The 20,866-nt window shown below is 41.1% G+C and overlaps 1 protein-coding gene across 7 annotated transcripts in view; it reads right to left on the reverse strand.

Moving 5' to 3' along the window:
- LOC122686751 (ATP-binding cassette sub-family C member 4-like) overlaps nucleotides 1-20,435 on the reverse strand; it is a 2,082,459-nt gene extending 2,062,024 nt beyond the window's left edge. For all 7 annotated transcript variants that reach the window (XR_006338890.1, XM_043891985.1, XM_043891989.1 and 4 more), the window contains exons 1-7: nucleotides 20,232-20,435; nucleotides 15,566-15,655; nucleotides 14,362-14,525; nucleotides 13,055-13,180; nucleotides 11,249-11,498; nucleotides 5,181-5,282; nucleotides 1,022-1,111 (exon numbers count right to left, since the gene is read on the reverse strand). Coding sequence is in view for 6 of the 7 variants with exons in the window: in XM_043891985.1 (XP_043747920.1) it covers nucleotides 1,022-1,111; nucleotides 5,181-5,282; nucleotides 11,249-11,498; nucleotides 13,055-13,180; nucleotides 14,362-14,525; nucleotides 15,566-15,655; nucleotides 20,232-20,432 (1,023 nt within the window). In the remaining variant the exon portion in view is untranslated. The remainder of the gene's footprint in view (nucleotides 1-1,021; nucleotides 1,112-5,180; nucleotides 5,283-11,248; nucleotides 11,499-13,054; nucleotides 13,181-14,361; nucleotides 14,526-15,565; nucleotides 15,656-20,231) is intronic.
- Nucleotides 20,436-20,866: the final 431 nt, after the last annotated feature.

Raw genomic sequence — 20,866 nt, forward strand, 5'->3', positions numbered from 1 at the left:
TGAAAATGAATGGTTGATAAGGAATATTAATAAAATACTATAATAATCTCCTCTGCCCAAGAGGAGCCCCCCAAATGAAGCACTACACCCAGGAAAAACTAAGAATGTTTAACATCTTTCACTAGCAGAGCAGCCCACCAGGATGTGTATTTCATGTACCTGATGTTTAGTGCAGGTCGTCCTGCATCCAGGTATCCTTCACTTGACAAATACTTATTTTAAAAAGCTATGTGTGAAGAATATATGCAAAGATGATCACTTAAAAGAATTCTGAAATGAGTTGTGTCTAAAGAGCAAAAGTCCATCATAGAGGAAATTATCACCCTCTCATGTACACATCCCACATTTAGGTTTCTGTATTTTGTTGTTTCACAACACAGGACACTAAGTGAAAGTGCACATGTCTTTCAAATCTCTTGTAGCACACAAAACTGACATATCTGTGTCTACACCATCAGAGCGCTCACCACACTGGGCTGAAACAAACTGCCTATGTATCTGTCTCACCCTGGAACCTGGTTGCCTCTGGACGGCAGAGACACTGGGGTCTGGTTCACATCTGTGTTTTTAGCTCCAGCATGTGGCTGAATATTCACTACACGTGCACTGAAAGGATCACATCAAGTCACGTGAGGAAATGCTCACAGCTTCCTGGAAGAGCCTTCACCATCTCCAGACTTCCTAGAGGGGCCACTGTGATGAAAAGAAGTCCCCACTGTCTACATCCAACCTGAACAGCTGCCACATAAATAATTTCATTCACTGAGACATCCAAATTCCTGACAATGGTTCCCAACTGTGCAATATGAAGCACCAAGAAAGAAAACAGTGTGTGCTTATCTAGATTTATTTGGCCATGAAACCTTCTTGCAAAACTAATATTCTATGGAACACAGTTTGAGAAACACTGTTCTAGGTACACCCAATTCAAACTGTATCACACACAGCTCTGGGCTCAACTCTGAGAATTTACCAAGGGCAGCGGAGTTGCATCAAGCTGACAATAGGCATCACAACTTACCTTTCCTGCACCCACAGGTCCAACCACAGCTAACAGTTCACCGGGTCTGGCAGTAAAGAAAAGGTCTTGTAGGGTTGGGATTCCTGATTCCTGCAAATTAAAGTTTATAAAAATGTGCCCATTTCAATAAAGTAACATACATTACTTCAGAATGTAGAGAAAATTAAATAATAGTCATTGATATGCTAATGTAATCCACATTTTTCTTCTTCCTATTTTAAGATACTAAGTCCTGGAGGCCTTTTCATCCAATCATACATATCTCTTTGGGGGTTTGAAACAGTCTAAGTTGCCTTTAACAAGGCTCATTCTTTTACCAGATTTCCATAAGGACATAGCTCTAGACACCCACAGAATTTTAGTAGTAGAAATGACAAGGTACCTATCTGAAATGAAAATTGAATAATGCACATAACCTTATTAATATAATGCACTTAGAATATTCAGCTTGGTAGGTTATTAATCATTTGTAAGTTTTCATCATGATCCTTGGTTTTAACTGTCTCATTAATCTCCACAGTTCAATTCAGTTCAGTCACTCAGTCGTGTCCAACTCTTTGCGACCCCATGGACTGCAGCATGCCAGGCTTCCCTGTCCATCACCAACTCCCAGAGCACACTCAAACTCATGTCCGTGGAATTGGTGATGCCATCCAACCATCTCATCCTTTGTCATTCCCTTCTCCTCCTGCCTTCAATCTTTCCCAGTATCAGGGTCTTTTCCAATGAGTCAGTTCTTCACATCAGGTGGCCAAAGTTTTGGAGCTTCAGCTTCAGCATCAGTCCTTCCAATGAATGTTCCTTTAAGATTGACTGGTTTGATCTCTTTGCAGTCCAAGGAGCTCTTAAGAGTCTTCTCCAGCACCCCAGTTCAAAAGCATCAATCAATCCCCACAAGCTGGAAGCATAAATTCCTCTCATGCCTGGCCCTTTAATTAAATAATTTGAAATCTCCAGTAATCTCTCCATTTTCATTTGATAAAGAATAAACCTCAGTAGTGTTCAGCAAGCAAAGGGTACTTTTTATAATAGTCACTTTTGGCAAATTGTTATTAATAGTGGTCCAAGCTCTAATTTTTAACAAGAGCTCTAATTTAATACCACCACCAGCAACAACAACAAAAAATAGGGAATTAATTAATTATGACATGATGAATCAAAGTGATAAAGCCTCAATTTTAAATGTATTTATATGCATTACCTGTCTTTGCTGAATGGAGGATAATAAAGTACTTCTACTGAAGAAAAACAGGCAGTTTATTTACTGTCTGAGCCACCAGGGAAGCCCAAAGGAACAAAATAACAACAAAAACCATGGAGATACGTGCGCTAGGACCCCCACCCAGTGCAGTGGAGGACAAAGTACTCATTGTGCCAATAACAAGTCACATTCATGAGAGACTTACAGGTTCATGTATGTCTTTACATATCAAAGTGTTAAGAAAATTGTCAATAGCTGCCAATGCTTAAAAAAAAAGAAAAAAGGATGGTGACACTTGACTCTAAAGTGCCCCAAAGACTAAAAACACAGACTCAGAATTTAAAAGTTTGGATATCCCTCAAAATGAAAAATTTCTCCGGAAAGAAATGAACTAATTATAAAGAATTCACAGGTTAAAAAATGACAATTATTTTTCATGGTAAAAAACACCAGCCCCAGATTTTAAAAAGACTATAAATCTACCAATAAGAAGCTAGATGTTAAAACAGAAGAAATATTTTTTTAACCTTCTCCACTTCATTCTTCTTTTCTGACACTTAGGGTTCCTATTTTACTACTTTTCACTCAGTTATGATTAAAAACCAACGAGTCACATACAAACATCAGCTCCCTGTCACCACCCCTCACAGTTTCCCAGGGTCAGACCCAGCTCCCTCCCTGTTCAGGCTTCAGGATCAAGCACTACTCCGCCGTGACCAATAGAGGGCAGCACTCAGTGGCACAGACGTGCTGCTGCTGCTAAGTCGCTTCAGTTGTGTCCGACTCTGTGCGACCCCATAGACGGCAGCCCACCAGACTCCCCCGTCCCCGGGATTCTCCAGACAAGAACACTGGAGTGGGTTGCCATTTCATTCTCCAGTGCATGAAAGTGAAAAGTGAAAGTGAAGTCGCTCAGTCGTGTCCGACTCTTAGCGAGCCCATGGAATGCAGCCTACCAGGCTCCTCTGTCCATAGGATTTTCCGGGCAGGAGTACTGGAGTGGGGTGCAGACGTGCTAGGTCCAGTCAACTCCTGGTTATCCAGGCTCAGGGGATGCTGACTCAACAAGGATCATCGGCTGAGCTCCCACTCTGTACCAGACATAGTTGAAAACCCCTGCCCCATGAAGAAACGGAGGCTCCCACAGGACCATTTATTTTAAAGCTTCAAGATTGAGACCAAGTTCCATCATTTCATGAATGAGACCTGGGTCCCTGAGATCTGCCCCCACCTGCCCACCTACCCACCTGGCTGTCTAGTGGAGCAGGTTACAGAGTTCATGTCTATCTCCTGCCTCCCAACCCAGCAGAGGCTTCATTCAGATTCAGATTCTCTTGAAAACCCCCATGTCTGTGTCCCCCGTCCAAGAGATCTCTCACCCAAGATCTAACCTGACAGCCATAATTACTAATGACCCCAGCAAGGGGCACAGTCCTTCCATAGGCAAAGCCAGGACAACATAATAGGCTGTTCTGTTTTACAATGGAAGTTGCACAAAAATCTGAGAACATGTTATTAAGTTCTTGAAAGAAAAACAAAATAGCTCATTTTAAAATGCTGCATAATTTGGTACAAAAGAAATTTGGTAATGGGTCATTAAAAAATGTGTTAGCATTCACATGGAGTGGTATCCATAAAGGAATTTTAGTGGTGCTTCCCATAAATGCTTCAGGAGTACTGTGACGAGAAATACGAAGCAGGAGGTAAATCTACTGGAATAAGGTATGAGAAACTCTCAGAATAGGTCAGGCACCTGTGAGTTTCCATGTGCAAATGGTACAGGGATGTGGTTTTATATATTTGGGAACATATTATATTACTGTGTTATTGATGGAGATGGCAGGCACTTAATTAGAAGTTCGTGAACACCATGCAGGTGGCAAAACAGAGTCACAGGCATGAAAGACAGGAGGAGTCTACAGAGTCTAGACACTTGCTCTGTGGTCCCCACTCTGACAGCAGCCAGGCTCCTTAGCTCTGCTCTGGATAGTGGGCCCTCTGGTGGAGACATCTTCCTGAGTCCTCCCAGCTCTCAGGTGGGAACAGTTTCCTGCCTTTGCTTATTTCTGGGTTGTCTCCCCCACCACCATTTTGATGTTTCTGTTTTCCCCTCTTATCATCTATGTAACTAATTCCCTGCATGGAACTCCGTCTCCGTGGTGGGGTTCTGTTTTCCTGACTGATCCACACTGATACAGGAGGATGAGCACAGAGGACCAGGGAACCAGGGAGGCAGGAACATTTCAATCATTGGTAAAGGAGGCAGCATTGCATGTGCAATTTTGAAAGTGGACTTGTTTTTTTTCTGTTTGCCAGAAAGTCATAAATAAACGAAATGTTGGAAAATCACCAGTTCTCCCTGTCAGTTTCCACACACTGCAACCCTTCAACTAGGAATGACTGGTGCTCACTACGCCCACCTGCTGTTTCCTTCCTGCCCCTGGCTGCTACCAAAGTAGCCAGAATCATCCGGAAGCTTAGGATGGGGGAGGCCCCACTCTACCCCACAGCAAAGATCCAAATCATGGCCTCACTGCATGTACAATAAAGTGATCTGATAATCAAGGCAAAAAATATATGCTGATTCCCCAAAGCCTTTTTAACAACTGTATGTGTTTTCATTAGTTAAACCATTCCATACTGCAGCATTTTGTCCATCCAATCCTGTAAATTCTAACATTATAAACACATGTACTTTAAATTCAAAATGTGCTAATACTTTGAAAGCTGTTTTGAAAATGAAAGAAAGGGCAACATGTCAAACTTCTTAGGCTGATTTTACACTTAATCTCCATTGGCTGCAAACCTTATTCCTGATTTTGAGAATTTTTATAACATACTCTCAATATATGAGCAAATCACATTTTACACCATGTGGAAAACCTCATCATTCTCCCATAAACCTGTGTCTTCAGTTGTCAATTAGTAGTCATGATCTTGGAGTGGAGGACTTGTTACCTTATCCCAAGAAGCAGTGAAATAATTCACTTCCACTATCGTTTCACCATCTGATGGCAGCTGAGGGTTGAGCTGTGGTATCTCATCAAGTAATAGGAAGTTCTACAGAAAAAGGAGAAACACAGATTGTTAAACTGCAAGAACAAAGCACAAACAAAAATAATTGCTTTCCTGGAATTTGTATTAAAAGATTTTATACAGCCTACATATCATTTTGTCAGCTGTATTTAAACTAGCTTTGTTTCATATCAGAACATACTAAGTAATATGTATTATATATAATAATATATATCATATGGTATACATAATCATATAAGTATATATAGTATGCATAGAGTGTTTTATATACATATGTATGGGTATATATAAACATATTTATATATAAAGCACATATAAGAATATTTTATATACAAACACTGTTATTTAATTGCTCAGTCAAGTCTGACTCTTTTGAGACCTACATGGGATTATCTGGACAAGAATACTGGAGTGGGTTGCCATTTCCTTCTCCAGGGGATCTTCCCAACCTAGGGATAAAACCTGCATCTCTTGCATCTCCTGCATTGGCAGGAGGATTCTTTACCACTGCGCCACCTGGGAAGCCATATAAACATCAGGTTATTTACAACCAGTACCACCTGGGACTCCATATATACATAAAATAAACAGTTCCTTAGTCAGTGCAGTTCAGTCGCTCAGTCATGTCCAATTCTTTGTGATCCCATGAATCACAGCACGCCAGGCTTCGCTGTCCATCACCAACTCGCAGAGCCTACTCAAACTCATGTCTATCGAGTCAGTGATGCCATCCAGACATCTCATCCTCTGTTGTCCCCTTCTCCTACAGCCCCCAAACCCTCCCAGCATCAGGGGCTTTTCCAATGAGTCAACTCTTCACATGAGGTGGCCAAAGTATTGGAGTTTCAGCTTTAGCATCAGTCCTTCCAATGAACACCCAGGACTGATCTCCTTTAGGATGGACTGGTTGGATCCCCTTGTGGTCCAAGGGATTCTCAAAAGTCTTCTCCAACACCACAGTTCAAAAGCATCAATGCTTCAGTGCTCAGCTTTCTTTATAGTCTAACTCTCACATCTACACATGACCACTGGAAAAACCATAGCCTTAACCAGACAGACCTTTGTTGACAAAGTAATGTCTCTGCTTTTTAATATGCTATCTACGTTGGTCATAACTTTCCTTCCAAGGAGTAAGCGTCTTTTAATTTCATGGCTGCAATCACCATCTGCAGTGATTTTGGAGCCCAAAAAAATAAAGTCAGCCACAGTTTCCACTGTTTCCCCATCTATTTGCCATGAAGTGATGGAACTGGATGCCATGATCTTAGTTTTCTGAATGTTGAGCTTTAAGCCAACCTTTTCACTCTCCTCTTTCACTTTCATCAAGAGGCTCTTTAGTCCTTCTTCACTTTCTGCTATAAGGGTGGTATCATCTGCATATCTGAGGTTATTGATATTTCTCCCAGAAATCTTGATTCCAGCTTGTGCTTCTTCCAGCCCAGCATTTCTCATGATGTACTCTGCATAGAAGTTAAATAAGCAGGGTGACAATATACAGCCTTGACGTACTCCTTTTCCTATTTGGAACCAGTCTGCTGTTCCATGTCCAGTTCTAACTGTTGCTTCCTGACCTGCAAACAGGTTTCTCAAGAGTCAGGTCAGGTGGTCCGGAATTTCCATCTCTTGAAGAATTTTCCACAGTTTATTGTGCTCCACACAGTCAAAAGCTTTGGCATAGTCAATGAAGCAGAAATAGATGTTTTTCTGGAACTCTCTTGCTTTTTTGATGATCCAGTGGATGTTGGCAATTTGATCTCTGGTCCCTCTGTCTTTTCTAAAACCAACTTGAACATCTGGAAGTTCACGGTTCACGTATTGCTGAAACCTAGCTTGAAGAATTTTAAGCATTTCTTTACTAGCGTGTGAGATGAGTGCAATTGTGTGGTAGTTTGAGCATTATTTGGCATTGCCTTTCTTTGGTATTGGAATGAAAACTGACCTTTTCCAATCCTGTGGTCACTGCTGAGTTTTCCAAATTTGCTGACATATTGAGTGTAGCATTTTCACAGCATCATCTTTTAGGATTTGAAATAGCTCAACTGGAATTCCATCACCTCCACTAGCTTTGTTCCTAGTGATACTTCATAAGACCCACTTGACTTCACATTCCAGGATGCCTGGCTCTAGGTGAGTGATCACACCATCATGATTATCTGGGTCATGAAGATCTTTTTTGTATAGTTCTTTGGTGTATTCTTGCTGCCTTTTCTTAATACCCTCTGCTTCTGTTAGGTCTATACCATTTCTGTCCTTCATTGAGCCCATCTTTGCAAGAAATATTCCCTTGGTATTTCTAATTTTCTTGAAGAGATCTATGGCCTTTCCTATTCTATTGTTTTCCTCTAGTTCTTTGCATTAATCACTGAGGAAGGCTTTCTTATTTCTCCTTCCTATTCTTTAGAACTCTGCATTCCAATGGGTATATCTTTCCTTTTCTCCTTTGATTTTTGCTTCTCTTGTTTTCACAGCTATTTGTCAGGCCTCCTCAGACAGCCATTTTGCTTTTATGCGATACTTTTTCTTGGGGATGATCTTGATCCCTGTCTCCTGTACAATGTCATGAACCTCTGTCCATAGTTCTGACAGAATGTGGTCCACTGGAGAAGGGAATGGCAAACCACTTCAGTATTCTTGCCTTGAGAACCCCATGAACAGTATGAAAAGGCAAAATGACAGAACACTGAAAGATGAACTCCCAGATCAGTAGGTGCCCAATTTGCTACTGGAGATCAATGGAGAAATAACTCCAGAAAGAATGAAGGGATGGAGGCAAGGCAAAAAAAAAAACACCCAGTTGTGGATGTAACTGGTGATAGAAGCAAGTTCCGATGCTGTAAAGAGCAATATTGCATAGGAACCTGGAATGTTAGGTCCATGAATCAAGGCAAATTGGAAGTGGTCAAGCAGGAGATGGAAAGAGTGAACGTCGATATTCTAGGAATCAGCTAATTAAGATGGACTGGAATGGATGAATTTAACTCAGATGACCATTATACCTACTACTGTGGGCAGGAATCCCTTAGAAGAAATGGAGTAGCCATCATAGTCAACAAAAGAGTCCAAAATGCGGTACTTGGATACAATCTCAAAAACAGCAGAATGATCTCTGTTAATTTCCAAGGTAAACCATTCAATATCACGGTAATCCAAGTCTATGCCCCAACCAGTAATGCTAAAAAAGCTGAAGTTGAACAGTTCTATGAAGACCTACAAGAACTTTTATAACCTACACCCAAAAAAGATGTCCTTTTCATTATAGGGGACTGGAATGCAAAAGTAGGAAGTCAAGAAATACCTGGAGTAACAGGCAAATTTGGCCTTGGAGTACAGAATGAAGCAGATCAAAGGCTAACAGAGGTCTGCCAAGAGAATGCACTGGTCATAGCAAACACCCTCTTCCAACAACACAAGAGAAGACTCTACACAAGGACATCACCAGATGGTCAATGCCAAAATCAGATTGATTATATTCTTTGCAGTCAAAGATGGAGAAGTTCTATACAGTCAGCAAAAACAAGACCGGGAGCTGACTGTGGCTTAGATCATGAACTCCTTATTGCCAAATTGAGACTTAAATTGAAGAAAGTGGGGAAAACCACTAGACCATTCAAATCACTTTTGATTCTGCCCACATCAAAAGTGCTTCCTTCATCAGAACACAAAGCAGCTTGACAAACAAAATTTGTCAGCCGCAGACAAGTCAAAGTTTTCCCCAGGTCATAATTTTAATACTACTGCACATACCTACATGGAAGAAATTTCAAGCCTCAGACAGTTTAACTGAATTTTGGTGGCAAAGAAATAAAAAATCCTAGTGAATAAAAAACTCCAAAAAATAAATAAATAAAATAAAATAAAATAAAATAAAAAACTCCAAAATATGATCATGTAGGTTTAAAGACCCTGATGCTGGGTAAGATCAATGCAGGAGGAGAAGGGGACAACAGAGGATGAGATGGTTGGATGGCATCACCAACTCAATGGACGTGAGTTTGGGTAAGATTCGGGAGTTGGTGATGGACAGGGAGGCCTGGTGTGCTGCAGTCCACGGGGTCGCAAAGAGTTGGACACGACTGAGTAACTGAATTGAACTGAAATAAACTAGGTGATTCTGATGAACTAGACAACTAAATATTTTAAAGGGTTTTAGAAACTATATGGGCTGAAGAAGCATCTAATATCTAAATGAAAGTCTTACACCATTACTTCAACCCACCAGGAAGCAAGGGCTTCCCTGGTGGCTCAGAGGTTAAAGCGTCTGCCTGCAATGCGGGAGACCTGGGCTTGATCCCTGGGTCTGGAAGATCCCCTGGAGAAGGAAATGGCAACTCACTCTAGTACGCTTGCCTGGAAAATCCCATGGACGGAGAAGCCTGGTAGGCCATAGTCCATGGGGTCACAAAGAGTCAGACAAGACTGAGCGACTTTCACTTCACTTTACCAGGAAGCAATTTCCCATGCTAGCACCTACTCTTCTCACCACTCCACTCTTATTCTCAGCCATTGGTCCCATCTTTACTGAAAATAGCTACTGCTGACAGATCTCTAAATTCCTAGACTAACTTCCTGCCAGACATCTTGTATACACAAGGAAAATTTTAGGTTTTCTTCCCAGATCACAAGTGCTTCCTTCACCAGAACACAAAGCAGCCTGACAAAGAAAATTTGTCAACCCCAGAAAATTCAATGTTCTCCCCAGGTCATAATTTTAATATTACTGCACACATCTACATGAGAAGAAATTTCAAGCCTCGGACAGTTCAATTGCACTTTGGTGGGAAAAGAATAAAAACCCTACCCAAATATTTGAGCACAACTCCCTGAAAACCTTCTGCAGGACCCCTTTCATGTCACAGTTCTTGGTATATCACATAACCTACCAAAGAATCAGAGTTATTAATTTTTCCACTACAACCATACTTAATGGTTAGGCATTTGCAAGAGCCCAGACATGATGAAGCTGGAAGTTTTCTTCAGTTAAATACTTTCTGAGCATCTGCTATTTGAGAGGACTACAAAGATGAAAGAGGCACTGTATCTGCCCTTTAGGTAAGTCCGGAGCTTAGGGAAGGAAAGAAATCCATTTACACCTGGCTTAGTGAGGACAAAGTCACGTCCAAGAGCTCAAAGGAGGACATAGGGATTCAAGAGGGTGTGATGGTTACTTTTATGTTAATTTAGGTAAACCACAGTCCCCAGACACTTGTTCAAACATGTATTACAGTAAAAGTATTTTTCAGATGAGATGGACACTTAAATAAGTAGACTCTCAGTAAAGCATGGGGCAGATTATCCTCAATAATGTAGGTGGGTCACATCCAGTTAGTTAAAGGCCTTAAGAAAAATTAGACTAATATCAACAATAATAAAACCACAGCCGCACAACACACACATGAAGCTTCCATCTTGGACAAATTACCGTGTCACTCATTACATCACTACAGTCCAAGGATATTCCTAAATGTCTTATTTCAAGACATGAAAGCTATGAAAAAGAAATTTTCTAAGCTGCATGGACCATCCCTTATCAGTGTTGCTAGAAGTCCCATAAGAATGATAAACTCAGGGAATCAGAAATGACCCAGTATGACTGATCTGTTTGATGGGTAATAGTTTTTTTATAGTATAGAAACCTCATCACACACACACAAATCTCATTTGAGTCAGCACAGGAGATGCAGTCTGCTTCCTTCCTTCTCTTGCTTTTAGTCACTTTAATTGCCCTGCAGGCATCACTGCACATAGAGCCTGTGCCACTGCTATTGATATTATTGCCCCTAAATGAGCAGGGATCCTACGTTCTTTGTGATGCATTCTACCTAAGATGAGACAGGAATAAGTAAGACAGTTTGAAATGACTGGCAGATTTGTCTCGCCAAACTGGAACAGAGTGACACCACAAAAGAGGAGGCAAAAAAAAAAAAAAAAAAAAGAGGAGGCAATTTACAAAGAATCCACCTGCAATGGAAAAAAGATATTTGTCCCCAAACCTTGATTCTTTGGATGCTGACAATGGCCTCTGACATCTTCTCGACAGCCATGGGGAAGTACAAGGTACTTGAAAACCGCAGAGCTTCAAACAGTGTCACCACTACAAACACTTGGCTGGCTGTGATCCGGTTGTCAAGGAGATCATTGGTGATGAAGGTGACAAAAATCATAATTTTGCTGACAGTGAAAAATGATGCTAAATTCATTCCTCTAAGGTAGGAACTTTTCAGAATCTTGGAAATTTCCTTCCTAGAAAGGACAGTAGGAAAAAGCATTTTTAAGAACCATTGACACCCAACACATGAATTCAAGTGCCCTTTGTGAGTGGCCCCTTTTTAGGGCGTGGCCACAGATTAAGGTAAACCATCAATCATGTCATGGAGACACTCAGAGTGCACAACTGGGACTCTGCTCTGAACCAAGGACTATGCACTTTATCACCACTTCACTTTTCCAACTAAATGAAGCCTTAATGTCACACTTTTTAAAAACTGGGCTCAATCTGACAGTATTTGAACATACATTCAACAAGCATTCACAACCACATGTCCTGTGCTGGGCTCCTCATTGATGACAGAAAAAAATGCCACCCCTGCCCCCCCGCCAAGAGGACCTCATGAACTTGGAAAGGAAAAGAATAATAAACCCCGGGACTTCCCTGATGGTCCCGTGGATAAGAATCGGCCTCCCAGTGCAGCGGACATGGGCTCAATCTCTGGTCTAGAAGATTCCACATGCTGCAGAGCAGCTAAGCCTGTGCGCCACAACTACTGAACCCAAGTTCTAGAGCCCGTGCACCACTGCAGCTACTGAAGCCTGTGCACCCAGAGCCTGTGCTCCGGAACTAGAGAAACCACCCCAATGAGAAGCCCAAGTACAGCAATGAAAAAGTAACCCCCGCCCACCACAACTAAAGAAATCCTGTGTGCAACAATGAAGACCCAGCACAACCAAAAATAGGTGAATAAAGAAATAAAAAAGATGTAGTATGATGCGTGTGTACATTTTTTTAAAAGTATAAACACAAAATTTGTGAGACACCAAGACATTAGACAAAGGCAGCCAGCACATCCCCACAGGAGCACAGAGCAGAGTCATGTAACTCAGAGCAGTAGAGACGGGACAAGTCGCACACATGTGGACCCTGAGAAGATGAGTGGGAGTCAGTTAGGACTGGCAGAGACCAGAGAAGAAGGAAGATGAGAGTGTATTTCCAGCAGAGGGCAGGGCCCCCACAAAGATGCAAAGTGAGAGGTGACAGGGTACTGCAAGGGAATTCCAAGTACCCCGTGCTCGAGTATAAAGACTCATCAGATATTTAAATGAAACATTTTTTAAAATCTACAAACATAAAGCAAAGACAAAGGAATAGTATTTTCATGGCTCTGTTTGGAATGAGTAATACTGATCCATAATGTTTGGCCTGATACAGGTACACTTAATCTATAATCTCCCCATTTATGCTACACTAACATATATTATAGCTTTAGTTTAAATATCATCTCAAACACTAATATCTTAGAATCATTTCTTACTTGGAGTTTGCAATATTAAGAAGTATTTGGAATTTCATTTCTGTATAAGTAAGAAGTATATGTATTTCAAGAAGATGGTAAATGAAAGAGCAGCTTAAAATGACATCTCTACTATTCCTTTTAACCCTACTGCCACATATGGGGGGATGGAGGGGTAGTATTTAAATTTACCTTAATGTGAAAACTTGGTAAGACTTCTAAACCATTTAGTAAAAATAGGAAAGAAAACAATACAAACATACACTGTGATGTATTTTTTAAAAAACTTACCTTCTCAGTGTGGAAATAAGGTCTATAAATGACTTTTCCCAAGCATTCATTTTTATTGCTTTGATGCCACTTATAACCTCACTCATGGTACTGATCCTGTCGTCTGTGAGAGCTGCGGTCTCACTCCTGAGGGGGCAGACATGAGAGACGAGCCTTAGTGATTACAGCCCAACTTTCTGTGGCAGCAACAGTGGGCACAGGGAGGGACCGGGGATCAAATTATTTTCTACAGCTCTTTTGAGCTGACAACACAGGCAAGTCCTATTCAAAGTACAAATTGAGAAAAATTTCAATTAGGAAGTCAACCATTCAGTCCAATACAAGAAGCAACTTGGAGAACTCGTCATATCAGCTAAGGAAGACCTGAAATGAGTCAGATAAAAACCATCTTCCCAAGGAGGTTGTGCTTGGGCAGAGAAGGCAGAAAGGGATGTAACAGGAAGACAGTGTCTATGATGTAAAAAAAATAGGAGTACAATTCCAGGGAGCTGAAAAGATGGGGCTGTTAATTCCACTGGGAAAAGAGAGCAAGAAAATCTTTAAAGACCTGGTAGCATTGGAACAGAGCCTTGAAAGATAAGGTACATCTCTCCATAGCAAAGACAGGAAAGGAAATTCTAAATAGACAAAAATACCACACATAAAGTCATCAGAAAAGGAAAAACAAAAACAAAAACAAAACCTCCAAGAAAAAATCTTTCAATCAGCACACCACTTCCATCACCTGACCACCTGGACAATGACCCACCTCCAATCCTCTGGGACCTGCTTCAGGTCTATCTCATCACCATTAGGCCCTTCATCAGCAGCCACAGTTCTATTACATACACTGCTGGGACTGTGGGGCTTCATAAAGACATAATTAAGGTCAACCTTGCCCTTGGGGTGCCTATAACTTAATAGAAATGTTGAAACAAAACAAGACTTAAATACACTACCTGAAAGTGGCTCTAAAACAAGCTTAACCAAAGTAAATGCAGCTAGAAATGGGCCCATAAAATTATTACTCTTTTTAATAATGTTTAAATAACTTGGATATTGGTAAATTCTTCTTAAGGACTCTCTACTTATTCAGGTACAGTGTCAGGAGGAGCTAGGGAATGCCATCACCTTTTCTGTTTAAAGATCAGCCTTCAGCTTAAGGCTGGAGCCTCCACTGGCTAAGCCTGAAGAGTCTACAACCCATGCAAAGAAGAGACTAGAGAAGGCATTGGTTTTGTTTTTGAACAGAAGCGTCGACTTCATTGGCAGACTGTGGATGTTACCAAGCACATATCACCTATTTTTTAAACCAGTGTTTCTCTTACCGGAGTGATGAAAACAATATCCCGAAGCAGCTTTGAAAAAGCAGAAGAATAATGAGAACCGCCATCCCAGCAAGACACGACATTCCTATTTCCATCCAGAGCAGAGCAGTCACTGCGATAGCCTGCAGTGGCCCTACCCACAGATAGTGCAGGAACATGGTTACCTTAAAAGAGAAAGACAAAGCCTTCTTGGAACTGTATACAATCAAGATCAGTAAAGACATAGCGTAGAAACAATCTGCTCTGAAAGAACAGACAGGAACTTAAACAGGGATATCTCAGTGGGTTTTAAACCTGCTAAAGCAGAAACCTGTATCCACCCCAGATGATGCTGTTCCTGGCAGCACAGGGCTAGCTTCAGGGATGTCCAGGGAGAACCCGACCAGCAGCACTGAAGGAAGATGTTGATTTTGTCAACACCACAGATGAGCTCAGGGCATCCCCAACCTCTCACTGCACTCTATATTCCGCCCCCATCTCACTCTAGCACCCAAGAAAACCTTATATTATGGTAAGTGCCACACTCTCCAGTAATTATTTGTCTACTTACCTCCCTAATGGGCTGTGGTTTCTTCACAGCAAAAACTAAATCATATTCAACCCTGAAATTGAGTAGCGGCCTTACTTCATGTTTGGTGAATGAATAACTGAAAGAGAAGTGTCTAGTGCAACACAGATCTGACCAACAGCTACAAGGCCCTGGATACTGTGATCTATTCATAACGTCAGTGGAAAAAAGAGTGTGAGGGGACAGAAGAGAGTAGGTTGTGTCTGGCTGAGCGTCACCCACTTGGCATTATTCCTCACAGGCTCCCTATGCAGCAGGCACTGAATAAGGCACAGGGGAAAGAACAACCCCTGCCCACCAGGCCTTCAGCAGCCAGAGGAAGAGGAAGACAGCTCAGGCAGCAACACTGACTCCACGTGCCAAGAAGGGCCATGCCAGGAGGACTGCTAGGGACACTCACTGAGCCGGGCAAGAACACTGCTGCCTGTCTATTACTAGAAAAACAAAACCCTCATCTACAGGACAACCCACATTATTACATCTAAGGTGCACAGAGGAAATGAGTTAAAGAGAATACTTGTCTTAAGTCCTCAACAGAGCCCTGGCCGACACCAAATGCTGGCACCTGGCATCCCAGTGAGCTGAACCCAGTGAGAAAGATGGGACATGGAAGAGGATCCCTCAGGGGCAGCTTACCTGGTCAAACCTGCTCACATCGTTGGACAGCAGGTTGACTATCTGGCCTGTGGTGGTCTTCCCCATGGCCGAGCTACTCAGGCGAAGTGACTGAAATGAGAGAGGGAGACAGAGAACTGGATTCCTAAGGTGATACCAAGTCATCTTAGAACATAACACAATGGAGCATGTGTTCTGGGGTCCTGAGTGGTGTCGGAATGACAGCAGGGCTCTAGGGACCCTCCTTCATCCTTCCTCTCCTCAGTGTGGCAGCAACCTCGGCCACAAGGACGGCAAAGGGAGGAGCAGGAGGAGGAAGCAAATCCCACACCCAGTTCCTCAGTGAACTTGGACCTGCCTGAAGTGTAAAGGGTGTAGACTTAGACTTAGACTTAGGGGTCAACTAAAGTAATTTTGAGGCAAATTAGATGAGAATAGAGAGACTGCATTAAGGAAACAAAATAAGAGACTTGGACTACAAATCTGAAATTGATCATTAATTCTGTGGGTGATGTCATTTTAACACTTTTGGTTTAACTTTTTCTACATTCTGAAGTGTATGAAAGGGAATCTTCATTCCCTTTCATTCTGAAATGAGTATAATGCTCAAAACACTATTCCTGTGAGGATACTCTGTTCTTAATGCCAGTCTTCTGAATTCAAAAAACACATCCTATGTTTCACAGTCCCTTTATTTGGCAAAAAAGAAAAAAACCTCTGAAAAATGCCCTAGAAATCTGAGGAACCTGAACAGACACACGACTTGTTTCAACAAGTGGAGGCTCTGATCCAAACAAAATGTCATGGTTCATAAAATCTTCTCGTTTAGTCCTTGAGTTAAACAGAAAACTCAGCAATCAAGTGTGAATGTAAAACAGTATAGCTGTGATGGAAGAGAATATAGCAGTTCCTCAAAAAAGTAAACACAAAATCAGCATCTAGTACAGCAAGACCACTTTTGCGGATGTACTCAAAAGAACTGAACACACAAACTTGATCTTTTTGCACACCTGTGTGCAAATGTTCACAAAAGCCAAAAGGTGGAAATAATCCAAAAATCCACTGACAGATGAATGGACACAAACAATGTTGTATAGACTTATAGTGGAATATTATTCAGCCTTAAAAACAAATTAAATTCTGGCACCGGCTTCAACATAGATGAACCTTGAAGACATTGTGCTACATGACATAAGCTAGACACAAAATGACAAACATTGTGTGATTCCACTTATATACAGCACCTAGAGTAGTCACATTCAGAGAGAGAAGAAGCAGAATGATGATGGGTGACAGGTGGGGAGTTCTGGCTATGGACAGTGGCAACGGCTGCAAAGCAATGTGAAAGTACTTGATGTGAATAAACAGTGTACTCAAAAAGAGTTAAGATAGTAAATGTCATATTGTGTATATTTTGCCACAATGTAAAAAATCAATGATAAAAAAACAAAAGTAATTTTACCAAAGTTGTGGAAATGTGAATAAAGGACAATTCATTTTACATACGATACCTCCTGAAAGATCATTCCAAGTTGAGCTGAAAAGAGCACTAAAATGCTGAATGGGGCATTTTAGGAAGCTTCAGATGTGCAGCCTTAGAGAGCTCCTGGAGATGTGCCCCAGCCTTGAATCCACGGTGCAGACAAATTACCACTATGAGCTTAGTAGCCATTCCATTTCTAACACCCAATGTGATTTCTTCCCAGGACCAGGGATTAGAAGGTGAATAAGAACCACAAATGTTCAGAGCTGCTCTGTAGCACCAGATTTGCCCCAAGGAATCAGCCCACCTATAACCTGCAAAAAGGAGGTGTCTTATTTCTGCACCTCAGCAGGATTCTGGATGCAAGACTGGTGCTAGTGCTAAGTCACTTCAGTCATGTCCGACTCTTTGCAACCCTGTAGACTGTAGCCCACCAGGCTCCTCTGTCCGTGGGACTCTCCAGGCAAGAATACTGGAGTGAGCTGCCATTTCCTTCTCCAGGGGATCTTCCTGACCCTGGAATTGAACCCAGGTCTCCTTCATTGCAGGCAGATTCTTTAACATCTGAGCTACCATGGATGCCCTAGATGCAAGACTAGGCACAAGGAAATCTGTCTTTCCCACATTTTTTGAATTTCAGATTAAGTCTATGGTTTAACCTCTAAAATTCCTAAGTTCATACAGGGACAGTTCTTTCAGGCATAATCAAGCCAGCAAATGAACACCTTTGGGAGAAATTTACATTCACACAAGCATATGTGCCAGGTCAGATCAGATTTCCCAAAGATGATGTTCCAAAGTGTTAGTTGGAAAGAAGAAAAACAGGTGCACTATGGCTCACCTGTACAGAGAAGAGCAAGCTTGGACTGAACCATCACCTCACACCTAACTTAAGGCTTTCACAGTATAGTTCTGGTGAATTTCATGCATATTCATGGGAGCTAAGCATGATCTAGGAAGACAAACATCATCTGTGGGGAAATCTAACTATTTGTCTGCTAAATGGTGGACTGTGAAAGAGAATAGGGCTTTCCTGGTGGTTAAAAATCTACCTCTCCTGGAGGAGGAAATGGCAACGCACTCTTACATTCTTGCCTGGGAAAGTGCATGGACAGAGGAGCCTGGTGGACTGCAGTTCATGGGGTCACAGAGCACAACTTAGTGACTGAGCAAGCACACACATACACAAGATGACAATGGAGGACAAGGAAGACCCCTGACTAGAGAGTACGGGCACCGCTACCATTTCCGCATCACCCAAGAGGAAACCTGCTCACGGGCAATAGCCAAACACAGACCATGAGATGTCAGGGCCCTGGATTCACACAGCCTAGAGATTAATAAGACTCTGCTAAAGGAAAGAAGAGAAGACACTTCACATTTTGCAAGGAAAAGCATTCCTAAGAAACAGAAGCTCTAGATAAGTAGCAACCAGCTAAAAGAAGCAATAATTTTGATTTAAATTGTTTGGTTTTAGTTTTCAATAAGGATTTTATTTTTTAATAAAAATTATATATATTTAAGGTATGCAACATGATGTTTTGTTAAAAATACACATTGGGAAATGATTTCTGTAGTAAACCAATCAACATATTCATCATCTCATGTAGTTATCATTATGTGTATATGAAGTGAGATCACTTAAGATCAACTCTCTCAGCAACTCACAAGTATACAATACAGTTAAGTAAGGATTTGAAAAAAAGCAAACAACCCAGAGCAACAAGATACCCAGGAACAAGTTTATACAGAGCCCTTTAGCTCCTGACATAGTGAATCTGTGGCAATTTCTTTGTTAAGACACCTGAACTTCTTACTCCCTTTATATTATCTAAGACCAGCATAAATTATGAAATAATTTTATGGCATTTCTCAATAGAAAAATCACTGAACACACCAAATCAGGTCTCACTGAAACTGTTATAATGCATACTAAAGACAAAAAGGAAATATTGTATTATGAAAATAACTTGAATAAACAACAAATTTCTCCAAAATTATCGAAGACAATGGAAAATTTCAAGTTTTATCCCAAATATCCAACTATTTTCTTTAATACCATTTTAAAAAACCTTAACTATAGAATATAGTGAGTGAGTCTGTATTTGGTATGGATTCTACTTATATGTTTATTTAGGTAACACAATTTTACTGAATATGATTAGTGAAGTGAAAGTCACTCAGTTGTGCCCAGCTCTTTGCAACTCCGTGGACTACACAGTCCATGGAATTCTCCAGGCCAGAATACTGGAGTGGGTAGCCTTTCCCTTCTCCAGGGGATCTTCCCAACCCAGGGACTGAACCCAGGCCTCCTGCATTGCAGGTAGATTCTTTACCACCTAAGTCACCCCAAGAACACTGTGTTGGTTAGCCTATCCCTTCTCCAGCAGATCTTCCCAACCCAGGAATCAAACTGGGTTCTCCTTAATTGCAGGTGAATTCTTTACCAACTGAGCTATCAGTTGAATATGATTAGATGGGCCATATAAAAATAAAATAATTCCATTTCTCAAACATATTCCATTCTCCTAGGTTTAATTTTATAGATCCAATCACTGAAGTTCACTTTCAAATACAACTTTGATATAAATGAAGGTTTTAATGAACAACAACAACAAAATTTCCTTAAATACTAGTTTGAGATTTAGGGATGAAAACACTGAAAATCAATGTGATACTTTTGATACTTATTTTTTAATTAGATTTTGTTACAAATGTAATAGATACTGTGCAACAGCCTATGGCTAGATGTTGAAGGCAGCCTTGATCTGATCTCAATAGAAAACTTTCCATTATATATTGGTAAAGTTTGCTTAAACAACAAACTTGGCTAGATGCAAATAGCAAGCTTCTCTGTTTCTGTTCAGTCAGTTTCAACTCTTTTTTTTTTTTTTTTTTTAGTTCCAACTCTTTGCAGCTCCATGGACTGTAGCCTGCCAGGCTCCATGGCATTCTCCAGGCAAGGATACTGGAGAGGTTTGCCATTTCCTTCTCCAGGGGCTCTTCAAGACTCAAGAATTGAACCAGTGTCTCCTGCATTGGCAGGCCGATTATTTACCACTGAGCTATCTGAAAGCCTGAACATACTGCTCTAGTAAGGTATAAATGATCCTAGTTACAAATTGTTTAATTTATAGAGAACTTTCCCAAAATGTCCCTGATGCTTCAGGGGAGGTACACACTGTGGTACTGAGTGATACTCACCTTGCGGTAGATCATGTGGCACACGGCTACTCTCAGCCTCATCCCCACACGCTGAATGTGATAGAAGTACACGTGGTGCAGAACGGCCCACACGAGCACGCAGGTGCTCAGCCCTGCCGCGTAGCCGTAGGCTTCATGCAAAGCAGCAGAATCATTGGGATCATAGTTTTCAAAATAACTAATCATTTTCCCCAAAAACATGGGCTGAACTACTCTGGTCCCTTCCTAAAAGAAAAAAAAAATGCTTTAATTAGAAATGCAAGCCATATCAATTTGTTTAACACAAGTTTTATTTTTATTATTAGCATATTAAAAAGGCATTTTGACAAAATGCTACATCCATGGCTAATAAAAAAAAAAATCCAAATCTACTCTCTTCTATAACATAAGCAGACAATAGTTTTAACCTTAAGCCCAAATGCTTTAGTACACTGTGCTTAGTATACTCAGGAAGCTGTGTACTTTTAGATATTGCAACCAGTACTTTAGAATGGATTTGGCAAAATACCAAGTAGGCCTTAAGATGAATACCTATACCAATGAGTTGGAGGAAAGTGAGGCTTACCCCCTGAGTTAACACTTAAGGAAAACAATTTTCTTTCCCAAAACTAAAAGAAAAAAAAGTGAAACACTTG

The sequence above is a fragment of the Cervus elaphus genome, chromosome 30 (genome assembly GCF_910594005.1).
Source record: "Cervus elaphus chromosome 30, mCerEla1.1, whole genome shotgun sequence".
In the NCBI taxonomy this organism is placed as follows: domain Eukaryota; kingdom Metazoa; phylum Chordata; class Mammalia; order Artiodactyla; family Cervidae; genus Cervus; species Cervus elaphus.